Consider the following 22,090-nt stretch of genomic DNA (forward strand, 5'->3'; position numbering starts at 1 on the left):
GACGGAAGAGTCTGGGCTGTGCGAAGCTGGGACGTGCGGACGGACAAGTCGGGCTGGCTTGGAGTTCGGGCGAACGAGTTAAGTAAGTTGACGGATGAACGTGGGAGAAGTCGAGTGCATGCGGCATGACGGACGTACGTGTTCGAGAAAACACGGACGGACTGCTCGGACGCGGGAAACAGTTGGCGGGAAGTCTTGGACGTTAGGCGTGGCGCGCAGACACGGAGAAGTGGGCTCGCGGACGGTTGACGGGCGGTTCCAGACGGTTGACGGTTTCCTGAGAGTATGCGGATGAGCGGTTATAACTCCCTTGGCAGTTGGGGATGTCAACTGCCACGTTCTTTCTCTTTATTTACTCGTAGCCTAGCCAGCAAAACGAACAAGAGAGGGAAACGCGAATGAGAGAGCGTTTTGGTTCGTGACTTGTGCTGAGCAGGCGAGATTTTCCTTGTGTGAACGAGAAATACATAAGGTTGGACCGGGTCCGTAAATCTGCGTCTTTGGATCGCACTTTGTTTCCACGAACGAGTGAGTTTTCCGCACACGAGAGTTGGGTTCGGTGAGAGAGAGATCCGTTCCTTAACGAGAAAAATCGAGTGCGTGAAAAGGGGTCTAACACAATACGAGACCGTAATCTCTAAATAGAATATGCTAAAAGCTTAGCGAAAGGGTGTGGGCGTTAGGGAACTAAGTCAAGATCATATCTCCGACATCAAACAGAAGTAGACAAGAGGGTTACATGATGAAAACAGAAACACCACACTGCTAAATGGGCTTTTACGAGACCCAAATGACTCATTCTTTAAGGCCCATTGGGCCGAGAACGGTTAAAATGGGTGATAGAGCAGAGGAGCAGTAGACGGAAAACCCTCCTTTATTTATTCATCGCCATTGGGACTGAACGAAGGGAAGCCGAAAGGGTTTTGTTCGCTACGCCATTCTCTAAGAAGAAGGAGAAGAAGAAGATGCCGGGTCCCGTTGTGGAGGAAGAGATGACTCAAGAACAGATTATCGAATCCGTCAAGGAGCAACAGAAGCTTCAGGTTCGATTTTTTCTTCCTTTACTCGGATTTTCAATTCCGTCGAAGTTTTTCGCTTTGTGACCATTTTTTATTCTGTTGTGTGGAACAGAAGGAAGACGATGTGGTTGTGGAGGAGGTGAAGGAGGGAGAGGACGAAGATGACGATGACGACGACGACGACGATGATGACGCCGCCGCCGACGGTATTCTTTTTTCCCGCGTTTTGATTTATTTGCTTATCCACCTGTTTCCGATTCATGTTTGATTCTGGGATCTCTTTCGGATTTGCATTCGAATTCTTAGATCTGCGTCTCTTTATATCGGCTTGTGTAAGATTATACACAATCTCTGGATAAGGACTGTGTTTTGTAGATTACCAAAATGGATGTCTCTTAATTTCCCAAAATTTAATTGATCTGTGCAAGTTTCCACATGGTTACACTGCAACATTCTCCATAAACATAAAGAACCCTAATCTTTTGTAAGCTAGAAATGGAATTTAGGATATGTCTGGTGTCATTGTATATATGTTTTTGTTTCGATGTTTGATCGATCAATCCTTTAAAGCCTCGTTTCTGGGCTTCGTTCTTGTTTTTGTGATGCCTAGGTGAAGGAGCTGGTGGGAACGATAGTTCCAGGCAGAGTAGAAGCGAGAAGAAGAGCCGCAAGGCCGTGCTGAAGCTCGGGATGAAACCTGTCACGGATGTTAGCCGGGTGACCATCAAGAGATCCAAGAATGTATGTAAACTCAGACCTAATGCTTCTTGATGTTTGCCATTGTTGTCTCTGTAACATTGGTCTGTTTCCGACAAATTCTTGCACCCATTCAGGTGTTATTCGTCATCTCCAAGCCAGATGTCTTCAAGAGCCCGAACTCTGAGACTTATGTCATATTCGGAGAAGCCAAGATCGATGACCTGAGCTCTCAGCTGCAAGCACAGGCCGCTCAGAAGTTCAAAATGCCCGACATTTCTTCCATGGTTCCTAACTCGGATGCCTCTGAGGCCACGGCTGCTCCGCCAGCCGAGGAAGAAGATGAGGAAGATGTCGACGAGACAGGTGTCGAGGCCAGAGACATCGATCTGGTGATGACACAGGCAGGTGTCTCCAGGGCCAAAGCCGTGAAGGCTCTGAAAGCTAGCGAGGGAGACATCGTTTCCGCCATTATGGAACTCACTACGTGAAGCCGAGGTTTCTTAATCTCGTAATTGTTTTAGGTTCCTTTTTCTTTTGATTCTTGGTTCTTGGTTCGAGTCCCGAAACTTGTTGCCTGTCGTTTTTCTTGAACAATGTCTGCTCTGTTTTTCGCCAAGGTTATTTTTCTCCATCTTCCCTGATCCTTCATAATGAGATTGTTAGATAAGCAAGATAAGAAGCAGTATGGTGAAAAAATCTGTGACATTAACAACGAGAAGGGTGACAAAGTTTATCCTTTGAGCTTTTGGTTCAGTTATTTAGGGTATGGTTTATTGGATTGCCAAGAAAATTGTAACTGTATATAAATTAAATTGGTTTGGTTTAGTATGGTTTTGCAAAATATAATTATAACCAAATTCGGTTTTGTTTGCCTTGGTTTGGTTATGTTATGAATAAACAATGATAAACAAGAAAAAAATTTATTGAAAAATCATATTTCTAAATAGAAATAGCATTTCTTAAAACAATCAAATGACACTCCCTTCAAAATGATTCTTTAAATATTATAATATAAGTTTTAAACCATAAAATAACACTGTTTTATAATTTTAATGATTAAAACGTTCGGTTTAATCGTGATTATTCGGTCAATAATCGAATGTTTATTCCATTCGACCTGAACGGTTTTCACATATTTGTTTTATAAGTCTTCATATTTCTACAGATGACCCAAAACTCATCCTATATTCCGAATACACCCCGAAGTTCTTGCAACTCTAACCGTTGGCATCATCATATTGTGATATCATGTGACCATTTCATGATCACTATTTTTAAATTTTCACCGCCAGAGCAGTCCATGTATCCAATCTTTTTCATTAGATTTTGGCCGTGTTATTTTGTCTCATATTTTTTCATATACAATTAAAATTCTAATTTCATATAAACCTTTCCAACTCAATAATTTTTAATATATATAACCAACTAATACGTTTTATTAGAAAGATAATTTCGATACGTAAAAATAAACAACAATGTACAATTCTAGTAACGATATGCATTATAAAAAAAATACATGTTTTTAGATAAATTTTTCAACGAATTTCAACAGTATTGTAACAACGAGATCCGTTAAATTTTCGTTGAAAATTTCAAAGGTTAACATTTAAACGAAATTCCAACGGATTTTAATTGAAAAATTCGGTTGAAAATTTCTGAAAAACCAAAAAGACCGAAAGAGAGAAAGTTCTTGATTCATAGACAAGTCCGAAAACAGAGTGAGAGTTCGATGTGTAACAAGATGAACCGGAAAGGAGAGAAATAAATGTTATTCAGCAGTAACATTCTTCTATTTATTCTTCTGATTCAACCATCAACAGGAAGAGATAGAATCTCCTCTCTTCCGACATGACATGATACAGACAAAGTCAGCTGGAAGTTGAAACGGCAACAGAAGACAAAAGGATAATGTCTGAAGGGATCATCAGATACATTGAAACCATAAACACAAAGCATCGATTTTTACACGGCAAAGCCTCTCAAGAGTCAGTCATATACACACAAGGAAAGAAAAAACACAGACAAGAAAAAAAAATACAAGAACCCATGAACAAGAAGAGATTTTCTTTTTCTTTGGGTTGTGGGGTTTTTAAATCGTCCTAACTCGGATCGTTCTTGACCGGGTCACGAACTCGGAGGAGGAGGGGGGGAGAGAGGAATGAAAAGGGAGGGAATAGAGAAGACGGAGACGGATTCGCCGAGGGAATGGAGCTTGTGCGAACAGATGCTCCAACACTCTCGCCAGAACCGCCGTGTACTCCTCCATCATCTCCGCCACTGTCGCCACCAACAACATCTCTCTCTCTCTCTCCAAAGATCTTCTTCGTGGCCCTGTTTCAGACCCTTATCCGAAACCGGCTTTAGTTCTCAAGGCTTCTCTAGATCGGATGAGTTATGTACAGACTGACATGTCTCTTTTTTTTTTTGTTTATAATATTCTGTTTTTTTTTTTGTTGTGGTGGAAACTGACATGTCTTGATGATGTGTTGGTAACTCCAATGGGGTTGGTTTGTGTGCGGTGACTGTTTTTTGTCTTACTCTTGCCCCTTGGATTTTTTTTTTTTTTTTTGGATTTTAACATTATATATATATATAATTATATACGCACATCGTACTGTACTGGATCCCCACCTCTCACTCGTTCTACAGCTCGCACTTTTGGATAGTGTCTATCCACTTTCGTCTCATTTTTATTTTAAAAAGTGACAGAAATAAAATTGAAAGATCTTCTACACATGTATATCACATTAGACTGTGAATATAAGGCACCAAAACCGCGTGTGGTTTTTAAACCGGGGATGCCGGTTTTAACTTCTTGAGAAAAATTCTCAAAAAAATCATCCAATTTAAAGATAACTACTCGATTCATCGCGAACTTTTAAAACGCTAATATTCATATTGAATTTGAAATTTTTTTCTAAAAAACATTCAGAACTTTGACACAGATAGAAAATGTTTACGTGGCATCTGCGTGACATGTACTAATTCACCTCGCAGGATATACATCCATCCATACATATATTACATACTAACTAGTAACTAACTAAAGAATCCTCAAGTATCCAGAATTTCAATTTAACTAATAACTGCCAAATAGACTTCTTGACATTGGTCCGAACGAAGCCTAAACACAATCATTACAACAACAACAGAGCAACTTAAGGACATTGATACACGTGGCATTGCAAAGACTACTACATCATCATGTCTCTCAACGAATGAAACAAGAGGTTATTTTTGGCATTCTTTGTGATTATACCAAACCAGCCCCTCCTCCACATTCCAACAAAAATCGCCATCGCCAGCACCATCACCATCGTCACCACCATCATCACACTACTACTTCTACTACTACTGCTAAATTGTAATCTTCTCTTTAGCTGAGCCATCGTGAACTTACCATGTTTCGGTCTTAACTTCAGATGACGCCCTAATGGGTCTTCATCCTTTCCCTGAAACCAGACAAATTGCATATGTTTGTTAATGTTTCATTGATGTTCCTCCATGGGTGCCTGTTAATGTTTTTAATAGAGATACAGTTTTCAAGGGGCAATTCTTGCCTCAAGTCCTGTTTCAGAGGGAGGCTTCTGCCTTCTCATCCGCAGAAGGATTCTCCTTCTTGATGCACTTTGAATGCCGGAACAGGCTGATTGTGATTGGCCCTTATCATATTCAACCTGTGCGAGTAAATCATTAGTCACTTGAGAGGGAAACAAAAATGTATGACAGGTTCAAAACGGTAGAGTATTAACCTGGACCATTGATTCTTACCTCGGATATGGCAGATTGCACTTCATCTTCTTCGCTGTGACCTGCAGCTCTGTCTCCCTTGCTATCAACAGATGAAGGTGACCTCTCGACCTGTAGCCTGAGTCTTCTAGGAGCAGTGCCTTGGTCAACAAAGAAGTCTGAATTTGGTTGATGTTGCCCATCCCTAGCTCCGAGACGGGTTACATCACCGGGTCCAACAAAGCTCCCCTCCAAAACATCCGGATTAAGATGAAACGGGTCGATAGTTGCATAAGAGGCATGACCATGCATTGGTGTCAAGGTCCGGGAGGTTCCCGACAATGTTTGCCTCTCCACAAACTCTTTGTAGTCAACGGGTTCTCCGACCCATTTGGAACCAACAATGTCTGGTACATATTGCTGCACATGAAGACACCTAATGGTCAGTTCCAGTTCAATCTTCACCATCAGTCATGCATCGCTGCCGAGCAATGCAGTCCATTAAACGGTATACACCAGATGCTTACGAGCTTAACTAAGATCAAGTCTTTTACCTGTGCTCCGGCTACTACAGCATCACTGTCAACAAATGGAACAGTATCGCTGAGAAAGGGATTCATAGCTGAGAGCATGCTTGTATTTCCTCCGGGGAAATGCATCATCCTTGGAAGAGCTATGTCTTTCCCTTTAGTTGACTCCTCACAAGAGGGTTCATTATAGTTACCGAATACCTCATCCAAGACTGCTGTCAAGGATACATCCTGTAAAGAAGCACCATCTTGAAAATGTAACATACTATCACTGTTACCAAAATCGCTGTCATACAGTGAATCCATGTGCGATGCGGCAAAACCAATGCTTGACTGTGCTGGACAAATCGTTTTGTTGCCAATCTGAGCAAAACTCGGACCATAAAGATTAGGAATGTCCCTTGCAAATGGATCATTTTCCTAGAGCACAAGGAAGCAAAATCTAAGCTTAGGACAAAGGCAATACATTAGGCATATACATATTCACATCAGACAAATGAACAAGCACTTGGTTGAACAATCCACCTCTTACCTCAACCATGTTTTTCCCCAAAACAGTGTCTCCAGTATGAGAAGCCGTAACCCGATTGGCAAAGCTCTTGTCAATCAGTGGATCATTGGGTTTCACATCATCATACTTACCACTCGGGGATTTTTCAGTATCATCTGTTTCCTTTGAAGCTTGCGAGCGAGATGTAGCTGTTTCTTGGACCATCTCAGAAGACGTGTCATCGGGAATGGATTTGGTGCTGGTGGGAGTGGATTTGGCATTCTCTAGTTCATCACAGTTTGCAGTACCACAGCTATCACTTGGTTTGTGGAACAGGCGGCACAGAACATATGGATTCTGTTCGATACACAGACAAAAACTACAGATAAGCAAACAACAGAAATAACATGAATACATACATGGTCACAAGCCAAAAACATGGTTAGTAGATCATCATCACATCAAAACAAACGTTCTATCAGTAACTGAAACTATGTTGTAGCCATTTCAGAACACATGGAACTTAATTCGTGAGGCTAGCAAATAATTTCGTGCTTGTGTGCAATCATGGAACACAACCACATGAACAATCGAAACTGGGACAAGGAGCTATGACTGACCTAAGCAAAGAGAAACAAAAGCAGACCTGGCCAGGGCCGTTGCCGTCGAGGTCTTTGTCAGTGGCACGGTACTCATGCATGATCCAGTTGGTCCTCTCGCCCCTCGGAGCACGACCACGATAGAAGACCAGAGTCTTCTTCATGCCAACCGCCATCTTCTTGGACTTGATTGTTCGATCCTTCCCCGTGGCTTTCCAGTAGCCAGTGTCAGTGGCTCTGTTCGAACGATGGCCACTCGGGTACTTCCGATCACGGGGACAGAAGAAGAACCACTCCTGATCATCTGTCTTAATCACCGACAACCCTGTCATCGAAAAGAAGAAGAATCCCCACATCACATCTTAGAAAAACCCTAACATGGTCAAATCGTTCCTAAAATAAAACTCTTGCAGTTTCAGCATTTCTCCATCTGGGTTCCTCGTGTTTCTTCATAAATCGAAAGAAGAACACAGCAGAGAGAGAGAGAGAGAGAGAGAGACGAACCAGGCAAATCCCAAGGCTCCCACTTGCAGACGTCGACTTCGGGAATGACGCGCACCTCCGAATCACGGCCGTTGATCTTCAACCTGAGGTAGTGATTGATGAGTTCCTCGTCCGTCGGTCTAAATCTAAACCCTAGAGGCAAAGCTTCTACCGACAAAGTCGCCGTCGCCATAGTGGTTTCTCTTCCGGCTGTCTCCTTTCCTCTTCTTTCTCTTCGACTTGGCAAAGCCTTGTGCCAAAAATGAAACAAGTAGAAGCTGGCTTGTCTAACTCGCACGCGGGAATGATAGTACTCTCCGTAATACCCTTATGTTTTCGCTGTAATTACAAAACCGCCATGGCTCAAGCTTCTTCCACAAGCCTCGACGTGGCCGGTCAGCTTTTGACCCATCCGCGATCGCTTGGACTGTTCGCTAAGGCTAGTGGGCTTTGAGCCGCAGCCTGTCCCCATGGCTCCTCAGAAGATTCCTTCACGTGATCCTCTAAAGTAAAAAAGTTTCTCCAAAATCACTGTTAAAAAGATTATATATATATATATATAAATTTGGCGTACGTATAATTTGAAATTGAGTAAAAATAAAATAAAAAAAGTAAAAAATATTTTACGTTATCTTATCAAATCAATCATGATTATATTATAATCCAATTGTTTCAATTTTTCCGTATATATATATACATTAATCAATATGTTTATTGTGCTTAAACAAAATAGTTGAACTCTTTCTTTCTTTTTTGTACTGGAAGATAACATATATTTTTCGGTCAAGCGTATATTGTTGAGGCCTACAAAAGGTAAAAAGCGAGCTGTCTGAAAAAGTCACTTGTCCGTAAGATCTCAATTATTGCTGTTTTGTTATCAGTGGGCTTTAAAGCTTATTTGTTCGTATTGTGATTAACCTAAATGGGCCTAATTATACAGATTTTGGGCCCATCTTATCCAGTAGGCCCATATGAACTAATTGCTCAAATTATTGAATATAAACCCATAGTGAACTAGTAATTTGTGCTCTTCGAAATTAAAAATAAAAAATAAAATCAAATCCGAATCTGATTTGAACAAATAACGAAAGTCCAAAGTTTTATTTTTTTTTTTTTTTATCACAAACGAAATTATCGAACCCGGACATATACCACCCTAGCTTCAACTTCCAATATATTAGGCCCAGTTATTTGGGCTTTCAGATTTTCGGCCCAATGTAAAACCTACCACGCCTAGGGTTTTTCGGCACTTTGCTTTATAAACCTAGTTGCCGTCGGCCTCCGCGTGTAGAAGAGAGAGAGCGAGAACGAACGAAGAAGAGGTAGAAGAAGAAGAAGAGAGGGAAGAAGATGAAGACGATTCTGTCATCGGAAACAATGGACATTCCCGACGGCGTGAGCATCAAAGTTCACGCCAAGATCATCGAGGTCGAAGGACCGCGAGGGAAGCTCACTCGCGATTTCAAGCACCTGAACCTCGATTTCCAGCTCATCAAGGACGAGGAGACCGGGAAGCGCAAGCTCAAGATCGATGCCTGGTTCGGCTCTCGCAAGACCAGTGCCGCCATTCGCACCGCCCTAAGTCACGTTGACAATCTGATCACCGGCGTCACCAAGGGTTTCCGCTACAAGATGCGTTTCGTCTACGCTCACTTTCCCATCAACGCCTCCATCACCAACAACAACACCGCCATCGAGATTCGTAACTTTCTCGGCGAGAAAAGGGTTCTCTTCTATATCTTCTCTCATTTTCTGGTTCTGGGTCTGTTTGATCTATCTGATCTAGAGTTTTACCTGTCTTACAGTCGAATACTATGCATAGTGGCTAGAAAATGGAACAAATTATGGAACTTGATGTTTTACATTGTACTGCTTTTGTATTTTGGGAAACGTTGGATCCGGTGGATGGTTCGAAGAGCATTTGCAGATTGACCATGAAAATTGTTCAAACGTTTACCCTTTTAGTTAGTTCGATTAGTGTATGCAGATTTGCCATGAAATTAGTTAACTTTAGCTCGCTCTTAGTGTGGTTTATTTCCTAAGAATGTTATTACAGCAGCTAATCCGAGTACGCTTTGCTATATTTGAACAACAGGTCAGAAAGGTGGATATGTTGAATGGTGTGCAGATTGTTCGATCTGAGAAGGTTAAGGATGAAATCGTTCTTGATGGAAATGACATTGAGCTTGTCTCCCGATCATGTGCTCTCATCAACCAGGTACTCTCTAGTCATCTTTACTTGTTGTTGCCCTGTAAACATGTTAACTGATTGCTGGTCAAAAGATTTAGATTCTTGTCTGAAGAAATATCTAGTAGGTCTGTATATTTGTATATCTGGGTTTCAATTATCTAGATTAAAACAGTAAGATATTTGAGGCTGTATAGTTCGGAATTCTGTATTGTTCGTTTTTGGTATAGTTTTGTAGCTTCTTTCATATCCAACTGAGCTTTTGTGATTGTGCAATTTGTGCTTGAACAGAAATGCCATGTCAAGAACAAGGACATAAGGAAGTTCCTTGACGGTATCTACGTGAGTGAGAAGGGCAGGATCGTGGAGGAGGAATGATTTTCCGGCCGGCCGTTAACCTCAAAATGCTCTTTTACAGTTATATAGAGTAGCGATGTCGAAGCGATAGTCTCGTCTTTCTTTCTCTTTTGGGTGTTAGTTTATGTTTGGACCCATACAGATTCTTTGTTATCCGTTTGCGATTCTGTTCGAGATCTGTTCTCGTCGATTCTGGAAAAGTTTTGGAGACAAGCTTGTTTGTTCTTTGTATTTGCCCTGTCTTAATGCCTCTTTGAGTTTGTGTGTTGGTTCATCTCTGTTTTTGGTTTCTGAGTGGTTACATCGTTATGTGCATGGAACATGCCCAACGCTATGTGATCGGCCCTTCTTTCACCTTCCTACCATGCATACAGTCAAGCTTTTGAAGATGGAAAATGTTACTTCGATCTCCACTTCTCTCTCTCTCTCTCTCCCGTCGTCTCGATTTTGGTCTCTGTATACTTGAACCTCTTCTCGCTTTCAAACTTGATGAATCTGAGTCAGTATTGTCTTGTGGTTTAGGCATGGTGGTGATCATCGTTCGTCTGCCGTTGACGAATTGGAGATTTTAGCAGTGGTTTTTCCCGAGTCGTTTTGCGTGTCTTTTTTGTGTTAGAGGAACACTTTGTTTGTTGTCTCGATAGTTCTGTACTTCTTGCCTGTTTTCTAGGGTTTGTTCTGTAAGCCATGGCGGAAGGAGAAGATATTCAGCCGCTTGTCGTCGATAATGGAACCGGGATGATCAAGGTCAGTTCCTTGCCCCTCGTTCCCCTTGTTTCTGTCTGAAAATTGATCTCAATCTCGTGCTTTTTTCGGAAGGAGTTACATCGGCTTCTGTATGGAAGGCAGGGTTTGCTGGCGATGATGCTCCAATGGACGATCTTAGCGAGTATTGTCGGTCGTCCATGGCAAGCCTGCGTTATGGTTGAAACTTGAAATTGGACAGAAAGATGGATATGTCGGAGACGAGGTGCAGTCCAAAAGAGGTATTCTTACCTGAAGAATATCCCACCCCATCGAACATGGAATGACATCGGAATTTGTTTGCCTATGCCGGAAAAAGAGGGATATCATATAAATTCCACAACGTAGAAAAGCTTATAGATATTCAGAAAAGAGTTGCGGGAAAGAAGAAACAAAACTGAGAAAATCACTAAGCTGCATCTGCTGTATTGTTTCCTGGAGTAGCCATTGTTGTCTGAGAATTTGCAGCTTGTACTGTGTCAGTGGCCATGGAGGGGAAGAGGACAAGGCTGCGGCAAACTGGGCAAGAGAAACGGGAAGACAGCCACTGCTGGATGCATCCAACATGGAAGCCATGGTTGCATCTTGTCAGTACCTTCACTTCTTCCCCTTCCTCAAACTTCGACAAGCAAATCGTACACTCTCTCTCTGCTCCTGCTAGTTTCAGCCCAGCAGAATACTTCAAAGTGGGAGCTACCTCCAGAACCTGAGAAGCACCCGTGTTGCCACGTGGCTTTTCCTGGTCGGACCCTTGTTGAGTTAGTGTCCGAGCCATTGAGCCTCCCCTGCGCAGGAAACAACGAATGGCTGCACCAAGGCACATGGAACAGACAAGGAAGGAGAATAGGATGATGATGGTTAAGGCCGTGTTAGCTCCAGCTTCATTGGAGCTCGAGTATGGCTTCCACTTGCTGCAACTGGGTGGGTAACATGTTTGTGTCGCGTCTGAAAATCCTGGCTCTCTGGTGTTAACTGGAGATAGATGGCTGAGATTCTTGGCTGGTAATGAAGCTATTCCCCGCATTTCGGCAAGCGTTCTTCCCGATCCTGTAAATGGTATTCTCAGCTTCAAGTAACATATACTGCCCTCCACTGATCTTATTGCAGAAACAGCGATGTGAAGCAGTTCTGAACAACGAGGTGGGTTGATGAAGCTCTGTCGTGTGTTATTACAACTGCTAGAAGGAAACGTGTCATTCTGGATGACCAAGAATCAAGGAGGAAAGAAGGGCAACGTGATTTTACATATATATATATATATATATATGATGGGTTATGAACAAAGGCCACGCATGTACGTATTCATTTACTGACAACACTTGCCTTGCCATCAAGGTAATCTCACCTCCTATTTATTGATGCTTCATCTTTCTCTTTCTATATATATGTATGTATGTATATGTGTGTGTGTTCATGCATATACGTATGTATTTGTCAAGCAAACAACTTGTAGTGCATCGACAAATCTAGTTTGAGAGGGATCAGCTTTGGTTATGTGGGACATGGGAAATCTGCCCGAATTCATTCGTATCTCCATAAAGCATTGGTCCACTTGTTATTCTTTTCTTATTATAAAGCGAAACGACAGGGAAAACGACAGGCCTAATAATTTGTACAGTCCAAAGTCACGTGGCCACGTGGAAATCTCATTTGTTTCACCTTGACTTTGCTGAAGGTTCCCTTGGCATCATGACAAATCACATATACATACACACATATAGAAGTGGAAAACAGTGATTGGGAATGGCCATGAAAGCATATGTGTGTATATGGCAGCACGAGATGCAAGGAGGTCAAGGAGGAAAATGAGGCTGGTCAGCCTCCTACTATTTCTCAAATCTTATTTCTATTTCCCTCTCTTTAGACCACGTCTTATTAATTAGCGTTCTTGGTTTTTGTTTCCGCTAAAGAATAGATTCCATCTCTCTTTTTATACCATATTTTCAGACCCCCCAACAAAGAAAGTTGTGTTGCGTTATGTCCTACTCTCTGTAATGGTGGAGAGCTTTTTCTCGTGTTTCGAGTTCCACTATCCATTGTTTTTGCAAGAACCACGTAGAGATATTCTAATAGTAATAGCTTGAACAGACAGGATTTGTCTTTTCCCCTCTGTCCTGTTCCTTTGTCTCACTTTCTGAGTTAAAAGGTCTTCTTAGCCTTTGCAGTTACAGAAGGACCGGCAATGGCGAAGGAGAACAGTGGACATCACCATGCGGATTCAAGGAGAAAGAGACTGACGTGGATTCTCGGTGTCAGTGGACTCTGCATATTGTTTTACGTTCTGGGTTCGTGGCAGAACAGCACCATTCCCACCTCTCCATCGGAGGTTTACTCCAGAGTCGGATGTGATAATAATCAGTCTCCTCCTTCGTCATCGTCGTCTTCTTCCTCCGATGATGATCCGCCATTGTTGTCCTCTTCCGAACCAGCCGAGCTAGATTTCGAAAGCCATCACCAGCTCGACCTCAAGGAAACGGTGCAGACCGTGAAGCAGTTCCCGCCATGCGAGATGTCGTTCAGTGAATACACTCCCTGCGAGGATCGGGAGAGAGGGAGGAGATTCGACAGGAACATGTTGAAGTACAGGGAAAGGCATTGTCCTACGAAAGACGAGCTTCTCTACTGTCTGATTCCTCCTCCTCCCAAGTACAAGATCCCGTTCAAGTGGCCACAAAGTCGAGACTATGCTTGGTATGACAACATTCCCCACAAGGAGCTCAGCATTGAAAAGGCTATCCAGAACTGGATTCAAGTAGAGGGTGACCGTTTCAGATTCCCCGGTGGGGGCACCGGCTTTCCCCGTGGAGCCGATGCCTATATCGATGACATTTCCCGGCTCATTCCTCTTACCGATGGAGGCATTAGGACAGCTATCGACACTGGTTGTGGTGTAAGTCATTCAGCTCTGAAACCATATATCAGTTACTGTCTTTCTTTCCTCTCTTTTGCGAAGTCATTTGTTGTTGTTGTGAATGCTTAGGTTGCGAGTTTTGGTGCCTATCTCTTGAAGAGGGATATTATCGCAATGTCTTTTGCTCCAAGAGACACACACGAAGCTCAGGTCCAGTTCGCGCTTGAACGGGGAGTTCCTGCAATAATCGGCATCATGGGATCAAACCGGCTTCCTTATCCAGCTAGGGCCTTTGATCTTGCTCACTGCTCTCGGTGTTTGATACCTTGGTTTCAGTACGGTAATGAAAAAAACATTTTCTGTTGCTGATCTCGAAGCTCTTAGAGTTTGTGTTCGGTTACTGAAAACTGAAAGAAACATGTGTAGTGAAATGAACTTAGTTTAATCTTCACAGATGGTCTGTACCTGATTGAGGTGGACCGAGTTCTGAGACCGGGTGGGTATTGGGTCCTCTCGGGTCCTCCCATTCACTGGAAGAAGTACTGGAGAGGCTGGGAAAGAACTGAAGAAGATCTGAAGCAAGAGCAAGATTCTATCGAAAACGTTGCCAGGAGCCTTTGCTGGAAAAAGGTCATCGAAAAGGGCGACTTCTCGATCTGGCAGAAGCCTATCAACCACGTCGAGTGCAATAAGCTCAAGCGTGTTCATAAAACACCGCCTATTTGCAACTCAGATAACCAAGATTCCGCTTGGTAAATCCATCCTAAATGTCCCTTATTCCATTCCGTTCTTGCATTGTCCTGAGATGAAACCGATCCAAACTTGTGATTAATATACTTTTCCTGTCCTGAAAAAGGTACACTGAGTTGGAACATTGCATTACTCCACTGCCAGAGGCTAGCAATCCAGAGGAACTTGCAGGTGGTGCATTGGAGGACTGGCCCGACAGAGCGTTTGCTGTCCCTCCAAGAATTATCAGAGGAACGATACCCGGAATCAATACCGAGAAATTCCGAGAGGACAATGAAGTTTGGAAGGAGAGGGTATCATACTACAAACGGATAATCCCCGAGCTGTCTACTGGAAGATTCAGGAATATAATGGACATGAACGCTTACCTCGGGGGATTTGCTGCAGCAATGCTGAAATATCCGGTCTGGGTGATGAATGTAGTGCCCGTGGACTCGGAGAAACAGACGTTAGGTGCGATCTATGAGCGTGGACTGATCGGAACGTACCAAGACTGGTGTGAAGGATTCTCTACATATCCAAGAACGTATGACCTGATTCATGCAGGGGGATTGTTCAGCATTTACGACAACAGGTAAAAGGAGCGAATGGGTCGGTAGGAAGAAGTTCGGAAACGCATATAGTCTGCATACCGTGTATACATATGCGCGTATATATGTGTGTGTATGTATGGAAGTGATGAATGCAATGCATGTCGTGTGGGCAGGTGTGACATAACGTTGATACTGTTGGAGATGGACAGAATCTTGAGACCGGAGGGAACAGCTGTTTTCAGAGACAATGTGGATACACTGACGAAGATACAAAGCTTAACGAATGGGATGAGATGGAAGAGTCGTATTGTTGACCACGAGAACGGTCCCTTTAACCCCGAGAAGATCCTTGTCGCCGTCAAGACTTATTGGACAGGTGATGATTCCACTTCCAACTAGTTTAGTTCCTCCTACCTTGGAACTCTCCCCCTTTGTCTTTTTTTTTTTTAATTTATTTTATTATCATGGAAGATAAAAGATGAATTTAGAAGACGGTTAGATCATTATATTTTTTTATGTTTGTGAGATGTGAAATTCTGCTTTGAAGAATTTCCCACAAACTCATATAACATATGTCACGTTGGTTTCATTTTGGTTTTGATCATTTCTTGAAGTTTGGTTCTTCTTCCTCGTATGGTACAGATTCTGTGTTTATATATATATATATATATATATAAATCTTTTCCATTAAAAGCAGACACATTGAGGAATTCAAGAAGATTGTATTAATGGCGGTGTAGTCATATCTGCCAATTTGGCATTCAATGGAGCTGCCCGTTCATTTGACCACAAGTCAAATTCACCGCATCTGCTAATCACTTGCATTGATACACGCTACCCTAATCCCAATGTAATAATAAACAAATCGAAAACAAAGATGCAAATAAATCAAATGGATATTTGTTTTTATCAAAGGATAAAAAACGAATACAAAAATAATAAAACCAAAAGAAATTCTGAAATTTCCAATCCGATTTCATTGTCACTCTTGGCACTCTTTAATTATTTGGATTTCAATTTCACAACTACCAAAGATTCAAATTCACCGCTATTCATCTGCCAATAAGAAAAGGGGGATTATGTCTTTTAATCCCCTCATAAAGTTTTTACTTCTGAGCTTATTGTTATCCACGTCTTATGGATTACTGAAAAACATCCCTTCTTTTAAAACAAATGTATCCGAATATACGGTCCAAGTATTCCATAGATAATGTTCCTCATTTTTTAGTGGGTATTCAATTCTATTTTTTTCCCTTTATTTTCCTTGAAAAAAATAAATAAAAATAAGCTGTTCGCTCATTTTAATTAATTAATTATTTTCTGGGGAAATTTAAATAAAAAAAAAAAACAGAGGAGAGGGATGTGGTGCCGAGGGTTTTGGAAGAAGGCGTGAGTCAGCGTCAGAGAGCGTGTGATTGATTCTATTTTTGTAAATCGCTTGTGGGTCAGGCTCGGATCGGAAACGTTGAGATTGAACACACCGACTCCTTTCGAATCATTCCCTCTTCTTCTCTCGAGTCCTTTTCGAAATCCGGGTTTCTGGGCTTGTAGGCTTCGAATTTCTCTTCCACACCCAGAAATCCGATCTCCCTGACATCGATCATGGAGGTTGAAGAAGAAGTCAGACGGGTCGTGGAGCAGGTTAAGGAGCTTCAGGATTCTGCCTCCTCCTTCATCTCTTCCTCGACCCAGGAGGAGCAGTCTCTCCGGCAGAGATCCTCCGCTCTCGACGGCTCCATCCGCCGCCTCCGCTCCACCATCATCTCCCTTCTGTCCGACAAGCGTCTCGATCCCAAGCTCGCCGAGAAGGCATCCTTCTCACTCCGTTGCTCTTCCCCTCTTCAATTTCGTTTCCTCATTCGTTAATCCTTCTTCTCTTCCTGCAGCTCGAGGAGGATTTGCAGCGGGCGAGATGCATGCTCGCCGATGGAGACGCCTCTGCTTTTATTCCCTCCAAACCTCAAGGTTTCATTGTCTATCGGATCAGATGAAATGCCTAATCTTGTATAATTTGATTTGATTCAATCTCACGACCGTTTAAAGTCTGATAATTGGGCTGATGATCGAAGCAGGACGGTTCTTGAGAATGTTTTTAGGGCCTGTGAATGTTCGAGCCTTGCGTAAAGACATCCAACTCAAAGTCAAAGAAGAATACAATAGCTACAGAGTTAGTGTTGCTTCCCCTTCTCATAATCATCGCATCAGATCGCATGCAGGCGCCTTTAACGTTGATGCATCAGTACTTAGAACGAAGCTGTCAATTTATCTTACTGTACTCTGTGCATTGTCCAGTCTAACGAGGTGTGCTTGTTTTCCATGGAGCAGGATAGAACTGCTCTTCTTTTCCTTTTTTTCCCTGCAACCCTTTTGATCCTGAGATCTTGGTTGTGGGATGGATGTTTGCCTGCATTCCCTGTCCAGCTGTATGAGGTATATCAGTGTTTGACGGTTTGAGGTCTTGTTGATTTGTGTTTCTTACCTTTGTTTCCCGTATTGACGTGTAAATCCCTTTTGCCAGGTTTGGTTGTTGTTCCTCTATGCTGGTTTGGCTATGCGCGAGAACATATTGAGAGCCAATGGGAGCGATATCCGTCCATGGTACTTTTAAGGGAACCCTCCTCTGTTTATTATTGTTGTTGACGCATTTTTAGTTTCTCTTCACCTGGGAGGTAATTTTACTGTTTCCATGCTTAGCAAGCCATCTTTGTCTGTGGAACCGAATCTATGAACTCTGCTACTTTAAATCTGGAGTCTTCTAGGTCATTGCACCTTTCATGCTGCACGGTGGAAGCCATTAGACAATTTAACGCGTGCTAAATTCCTTTCTTCACTAAGTCAGCATCTTGTGTGTGAGAGAGAAAAAGAGAGGGATGTACCCTAGATTGATATGTTATGCTACATTTTGATCTAAATTTCTTTCTTCACTAAGTTAGCTTCTTGCTCCTTTCTCTAAGGGCAAAGTTCATTTTGGTCTCTGGGTGGCTTCAGTCCTGTCCCTTGCTTAGCGATCTATGTTCTGTTGTTCCCCTGGTTTTGCAATTGATCAACTGATAGAAAGAAACCGAGGGCTTCTATCTAGATTTGCCACTAGTTAAGGAAGCTGAGGTATCCTGATGCTGTTCGAGGTGTGTTGGCTTCCTATTCTTTGATACTTTTATTTCTTAGGTAAAAGTCCCTTATATAGGATACAAGCCATAGGATTCAGCTACGGCCATAAGAAAACCCTTGGTCTAATCCTTTTTTGAATAAAAAGACCTAAACTCCCAAAGCCCAAACGAAAGATAGATAGAACAAAACTCAAAACCCAAAATACAAGAAACCCAAACAATCCCGTGAGGTCCACTCGGCTGAGGCCTTCTCGACCTCAGCCTCTCCTATCTATCATCATCCAGTCCGATTCAGTGGTTTTAATTGTTCTTGCGAGTTGGAAAAACAGTGAGCTATCTTTGGTGTTTAGTGCTGTTGAAGTAGAAATATTCCTTTCAAAATGTCATTGAAAATGGCTATATATGACAATTACTAGTAAAGTTCAGAATAGATGTGATAATAGCAACTAGTAGGAGTTAATTATGGCTTGTCAATATTTGGCTTCGTGGGACGTTTAGTTTTGGTTGTTGGCATCGACCCATCGTCTGCAAGCTTTCCAAGCTGTGCCATATCTATTGCTGAATCAAGGGCATTATGATTGTGTAGATAATTGGAATGTCCATCAGATATTATTGCTTCCTGTGTCTCCTTGTGTGCCGTGTTGAACATGTTTGTTCTCTTGTAAGTTTATTGTAAGAAACTGACATGTGAAAAAACTGGAAGGGTATTTTCTGTATCAAAGTATAGAAATGCAGGAAATGTTTGGGAACGGTTTCTCATTTATGTTGTCAAGTGGTAATTAGATCTCTACAACTTTCCTGAGATGCCTTCTTTCCAAATAAGGAATTTTAGTTACTCATGGATTCCTCTTTTGGTAGAGGATTAGAATGGAAAGTGTTTTTGAATGATAGAGAGAACAATCTTTATCTGGAATGGTAACTCCAGTGTGGAGTATACTGTGTAGTACTGTAGTGATTGTGATTTTATTGAGCGGAGATGAATTTAACAATTGGGGCTGATATGCTTTTGCAGGTGGATTTATCATCATTATTGTGCCATGATTATGGCCATTGTCAGCCTCACATGGGAAATCAAAGGACAACCAAACTGCGCCCAGAAGCAGGTACAAATTATTTTATTTATTCATTATGTAGATTATGAATTACCAAGTCTATGCCATGAATCAATTCAAATCTTCTGCAGAGAGGGGTCCATCTTTTCCTGCAATGGGCTATGATGCAAGGTGTGGCAATGCTTCTACAGAACAGATACCAACGCCAAAGATTATATACTCGCATTGCACTGGGAAAGGTGGCATACCATTCACACTTTTGTTTGGTCTAAGTTCTATTAGTCTTTCATGGATTGGGTGTAAATGTGTTAGTTTTCAGGCTAAGAGGATGGACGTTGTATGGGGAGAAACAGCCGGAGTTGATGGGCAAATATGGCTATTGTGTCCTCTACTGTTCATTTTGCAGGTGAGCTAGGTCCACAGATCTGAATCGGTTTTACGGGATGCATGCTTTAACGGTTTAGATTTCCTAGTCTTCTTTACTTTGCTTTAACCTAGTATGATTAGCTGGTGATGTTTACTGTTTAGTCAATATTCTCTTATACTATCAAGAACATTTCATGGGATTTTGGACATTCAGTGGAACCATTAGATTTAGATAGCATTTTTTTTTAAAGGATATAATGGTTTCAAGTCATTTGATATGTTAACCGAATTCAAGACAAAAAATGGAGACCTTAAAGAATGGTCTAAAGTCTGGATGATTTTGCACACACCCATCAATCAGAAGGATTTTTGCTCACACATTATGATTTTTTATGGATGATTAGCACGTTTAACCTTAAGAGGCTAACTTATTTTACTTTGGAGAAAACTCAGGGATTCGAGGCTTATGTTGGACTGCTGTTGTTCAAGGCAGCATTATCTGGGGTAGTCGCTGAATGGCAGGTACGAGATTCTCCCTCTTTTCGCAGCTTTTCCACGTGCCTGTTGAACTCTGTCCATTATGACCAGAAATTGTGATTCAGATGGTAAATGTAACAGTAAGTGATAAATATAACAGAGTAGGAATTGCCCCTTTCTCCATCTCGGTTTCTAGCTAGTATCAGGACGCGTCTGCAAGCAGCTAATAACATATTTGAATAGAATATGGGGCTCTGTTTCAATGGTTAACTAGCAATTTGGCCGGATTGTTGTGGCAGGTGATGTTTTGTGGCATTCTTCTAGTTGTGATGGCAGTTGGAAACTTCACCAACACTGTAGAGACGCTGATGGCAAAGTCAAGGTTCAAGGCAAAGAGGAAGAGAAGCAAAAGCAAAGCAGAGCTCGATTAGACTTCCTAACTCCATAGGATCAGTCTTTTGAGACTGAGCTTCATAGTTCTCAACTATGGATCTTTTCCCTTCTCCTATTTTTGCCTAAAAATATTGAAGATTTTTTTGTTTTGGTGGGGGGACCAGGGGTCTGGAAACTGGGATGGCCCTCTCTTTGTGTATAAATGGAAGTGGCAGTTGATGATGTTTGATGGGGTGGAGTGTTTGTGTAACATTTTTCAACTGTGACATTTGTGGGTTTTCACAATCAGATCCTCAGGTGCTGCTGTCTGAATAAGTTTGTACCTTTTTGTCTCTTCTTATGTTTGGACATGACACCTACACTGCCTCTAGTGTGATTTTGGTTCAGATTTGAATCTTTTTCTGTTCAAATTCAGTAAAAACAAAATGGCCATAATAGAAACTAACCGTCATGTGGAATCATATTTGAGGCTTTTAGGTTTCGTAAACACCCAACCATTTGTACAATTAGAACGGTAACCACTAGACCGCCACAAGGCGCTCTATAATATTTATGAAGCTTTGTTGTGGACAAAAAACAAAATACAGAGTAAAAAGGGCGAATAAGAGAGCAGAGGGAAAAACATATGTCACGTTGGTTTCATTTTGGTTTTGATCATTTCTTGAAGTTTGGTTCTTCTTCCTCGTATGGTACAGATTCTGTGTTTATATATATATATATATATATATAAATCTTTTCCATTAAAAGCAGACACATTGAGGAATTCAAGAAGATTGTATTAATGGCGGTGTAGTCATATCTGCCAATTTGGCATTCAATGGAGCTGCCCGTTCATTTGACCACAAGTCAAATTCACCGCATCTGCTAATCACTTGCATTGATACACGCTACCCTAATCCCAATGTAATAATAAACAAATCGAAAACAAAGATGCAAATAAATCAAATGGATATTTGTTTTTATCAAAGGATAAATATGGTTTATAAAATAAATTTGAAAGAAGAGAAACCAACAATGCCACATGGGGTAGTATACAACTAAATATCTACATTTACAAACATGAACGTGTGTATGTGTGTATGTATATACGTGAAGGAGAACATGATTGGATTCTGGAAGAGGGTTCTGCACGTTCTTCTGCTGTAGACACAATCTCGTGTTTGCTAGTTGTAAAAGGCAATCAAAGTGGAACTTGTGGCAAAAGCAATCTCTCATTGCCTCTCCATTTGCCTCCTCATTATTACTCTCTCTCTCTCTCTTTCTTTTTTTTTATAATCCGTAAGTTCACCGGGCCTTTGACCCGACTACATGTCCCAGAGCATCGGAGAAGCACAGGTGAATGTACTTCCCCATGCTTGGGTTTGAACTCAGGATGAGAGCACGCTTTGCATGTTCTATCATCACTAGGCCACCCAAACTTGGGTCTCTTTCGCTTTTTTATTCTGCTTCCTTTGTTTTTTTGTTTATCTTTCTTTCTCTATTATCATTGTATTAGAAAAATGCATAAAATCGACCCCTTCTTAAAGTCTCCTCTTTAAGACAGAACACTCTTCCACCAATGCATTTCAAGACCTCAAACACTTCAATGAGCGGTTTCTAGACAAACCCTTTTGACATAATCATATGGATGATGAGTTCTATGACCCTTTTTTTAAATATTTTAAATGATATTCTCACCTTCCCCCGCATAAATCTCCAATGTGGTGTATACTGTGAATGTGAA

At 41.7% G+C, this 22,090-nt stretch overlaps 7 protein-coding genes across 9 annotated transcripts; 4 read left to right on the top strand and 3 right to left on the bottom strand.

Annotated features, from left to right (window-relative positions):
• Nucleotides 1-889: 889 nt before the first annotated feature.
• Nucleotides 890-2,361, top strand: LOC104806462 (nascent polypeptide-associated complex subunit alpha-like protein 5). The gene is made up of 4 exons (XM_010531380.2): nt 890-1,043; nt 1,132-1,225; nt 1,630-1,760; nt 1,853-2,361. The coding sequence occupies exons 1-4, from the start codon at nt 966-968 to the stop codon at nt 2,204-2,206; spliced, it is 657 nt and encodes a 218-aa protein (XP_010529682.1). The 5' UTR covers nt 890-965; the 3' UTR covers nt 2,207-2,361.
• Nucleotides 2,362-3,572: 1,211 nt separating this feature from the next.
• Nucleotides 3,573-4,173, bottom strand: LOC104806463. The gene has a single exon (XM_010531381.2). The coding sequence runs from the start codon at nt 4,012-4,014 to the stop codon at nt 3,808-3,810; it is 207 nt and encodes a 68-aa protein (XP_010529683.1). The 5' UTR covers nt 4,015-4,173; the 3' UTR covers nt 3,573-3,807.
• A 530-nt stretch (nt 4,174-4,703) lies between these two features.
• On the bottom strand, nt 4,704-7,820 carry LOC104806464 (NAC domain-containing protein 14). Its single transcript, XM_010531382.2, has 7 exons — nt 7,571-7,820; nt 7,114-7,391; nt 6,510-6,824; nt 6,002-6,397; nt 5,490-5,867; nt 5,279-5,395; nt 4,704-5,170 (listed from the first exon to the last, which is right to left on the bottom strand). The coding sequence occupies exons 1-7, from the start codon at nt 7,740-7,742 to the stop codon at nt 4,913-4,915; spliced, it is 1,914 nt and encodes a 637-aa protein (XP_010529684.1). The 5' UTR covers nt 7,743-7,820; the 3' UTR covers nt 4,704-4,912.
• A 991-nt stretch (nt 7,821-8,811) lies between these two features.
• On the top strand, nt 8,812-10,340 carry LOC104806467 (60S ribosomal protein L9-1-like). The gene is made up of 3 exons (XM_010531387.1): nt 8,812-9,274; nt 9,645-9,767; nt 10,029-10,340. Exons 1-3 carry the CDS (start codon nt 8,900-8,902, stop codon nt 10,113-10,115), a joined length of 585 nt encoding a protein of 194 aa, XP_010529689.1. The 5' UTR covers nt 8,812-8,899; the 3' UTR covers nt 10,116-10,340.
• Nucleotides 10,341-11,183: 843 nt separating this feature from the next.
• LOC104806466 (RING-H2 finger protein ATL79-like) lies at nt 11,184-11,885 on the bottom strand. The gene has a single exon (XM_010531386.1). It carries the CDS (start codon nt 11,860-11,862, stop codon nt 11,248-11,250), a length of 615 nt encoding a protein of 204 aa, XP_010529688.1. The 5' UTR covers nt 11,863-11,885; the 3' UTR covers nt 11,184-11,247.
• A 209-nt stretch (nt 11,886-12,094) lies between these two features.
• LOC104806465 (probable methyltransferase PMT18) lies at nt 12,095-15,602 on the top strand. 2 transcript variants are annotated; one of them, XM_010531383.1, is made up of 7 exons: nt 12,095-12,173; nt 12,514-12,652; nt 12,995-13,728; nt 13,819-14,029; nt 14,144-14,441; nt 14,546-15,013; nt 15,146-15,602. In XM_010531383.1, the coding sequence occupies exons 2-7, from the start codon at nt 12,598-12,600 to the stop codon at nt 15,369-15,371; spliced, it is 1,992 nt and encodes a 663-aa protein (XP_010529685.1). In that variant the 5' UTR covers nt 12,095-12,173; nt 12,514-12,597; the 3' UTR covers nt 15,372-15,602. The 2 variants fall into 2 exon arrangements, with proteins under 2 accessions (XP_010529685.1, XP_010529687.1); XM_010531385.1 differs by having other exon boundaries at nt 13,004-13,728.
• Nucleotides 15,603-16,336: 734 nt separating this feature from the next.
• LOC104806468 (transmembrane protein 120 homolog) lies at nt 16,337-20,701 on the top strand. Of its 2 annotated transcripts, none has more exons than XM_010531388.2 (10): nt 16,337-16,781; nt 16,859-16,937; nt 17,042-17,139; nt 17,298-17,402; nt 17,491-17,570; nt 19,092-19,182; nt 19,263-19,370; nt 19,451-19,537; nt 19,951-20,019; nt 20,274-20,701. In XM_010531388.2, the coding sequence occupies exons 1-10, from the start codon at nt 16,575-16,577 to the stop codon at nt 20,403-20,405; spliced, it is 1,056 nt and encodes a 351-aa protein (XP_010529690.1). In that variant the 5' UTR covers nt 16,337-16,574; the 3' UTR covers nt 20,406-20,701. The 2 variants fall into 2 exon arrangements, with proteins under 2 accessions (XP_010529690.1, XP_010529691.1); XM_010531389.2 differs by having other exon boundaries at nt 16,575-16,781; nt 17,045-17,139.
• The last annotated feature ends 1,389 nt before the right edge of the window (nt 20,702-22,090 follow it).

The sequence above is a fragment of the Tarenaya hassleriana genome, unplaced genomic scaffold (assembly GCF_000463585.1).
Source record: "Tarenaya hassleriana unplaced genomic scaffold, ASM46358v1 Cleome12, whole genome shotgun sequence".
NCBI lineage: Eukaryota > Viridiplantae > Streptophyta > Magnoliopsida > Brassicales > Cleomaceae > Tarenaya > Tarenaya hassleriana.

Excerpts from the sequence above, each read along its gene's own strand:
- LOC104806462 (XM_010531380.2), top strand. The coding sequence starts at position 966 with ATGCCGGGTCCCGTTGTGGAGGAAGAGATGACTCAAGAACAGATTATC. Across the intron at positions 1,226-1,629 it reads TGATGACGCCGCCGCCGACG|GTGAAGGAGCTGGTGGGAAC; the intron begins GTATTCTTTTTT and ends TGTGATGCCTAG. Across the intron at positions 1,761-1,852 it reads CCATCAAGAGATCCAAGAAT|GTGTTATTCGTCATCTCCAA; the intron begins GTATGTAAACTC and ends GCACCCATTCAG.
- LOC104806463 (XM_010531381.2), bottom strand. The coding sequence starts at position 4,014 with ATGTTGTTGGTGGCGACAGTGGCGGAGATGATGGAGGAGTACACGGCG.
- LOC104806464 (XM_010531382.2), bottom strand. The coding sequence starts at position 7,742 with ATGGCGACGGCGACTTTGTCGGTAGAAGCTTTGCCTCTAGGGTTTAGA. Across the intron at positions 6,398-6,509 it reads TGGGGAAAAACATGGTTGAG|GAAAATGATCCATTTGCAAG; the intron begins GTAAGAGGTGGA and ends CTTGTGCTCTAG. Across the intron at positions 5,868-6,001 it reads CTGTAGTAGCCGGAGCACAG|CAATATGTACCAGACATTGT; the intron begins GTAAAAGACTTG and ends CTTCATGTGCAG.
- LOC104806467 (XM_010531387.1), top strand. The coding sequence starts at position 8,900 with ATGAAGACGATTCTGTCATCGGAAACAATGGACATTCCCGACGGCGTG. Across the intron at positions 9,275-9,644 it reads ACTTTCTCGGCGAGAAAAGG|GTCAGAAAGGTGGATATGTT; the intron begins GTTCTCTTCTAT and ends TTTGAACAACAG. Across the intron at positions 9,768-10,028 it reads CATGTGCTCTCATCAACCAG|AAATGCCATGTCAAGAACAA; the intron begins GTACTCTCTAGT and ends GTGCTTGAACAG.
- LOC104806466 (XM_010531386.1), bottom strand. The coding sequence starts at position 11,862 with ATGCGGGGAATAGCTTCATTACCAGCCAAGAATCTCAGCCATCTATCT.
- LOC104806465 (XM_010531383.1), top strand. The coding sequence starts at position 12,598 with ATGTGTGTATATGGCAGCACGAGATGCAAGGAGGTCAAGGAGGAAAAT. Across the intron at positions 13,729-13,818 it reads CTATCGACACTGGTTGTGGT|GTTGCGAGTTTTGGTGCCTA; the intron begins GTAAGTCATTCA and ends GTGAATGCTTAG. Across the intron at positions 15,014-15,145 it reads TTCAGCATTTACGACAACAG|GTGTGACATAACGTTGATAC; the intron begins GTAAAAGGAGCG and ends TCGTGTGGGCAG.
- LOC104806468 (XM_010531388.2), top strand. The coding sequence starts at position 16,575 with ATGGAGGTTGAAGAAGAAGTCAGACGGGTCGTGGAGCAGGTTAAGGAG. Across the intron at positions 17,140-17,297 it reads AAGAATACAATAGCTACAGA|GATAGAACTGCTCTTCTTTT; the intron begins GTTAGTGTTGCT and ends TCCATGGAGCAG. Across the intron at positions 19,538-19,950 it reads CTCTACTGTTCATTTTGCAG|GGATTCGAGGCTTATGTTGG; the intron begins GTGAGCTAGGTC and ends GAGAAAACTCAG.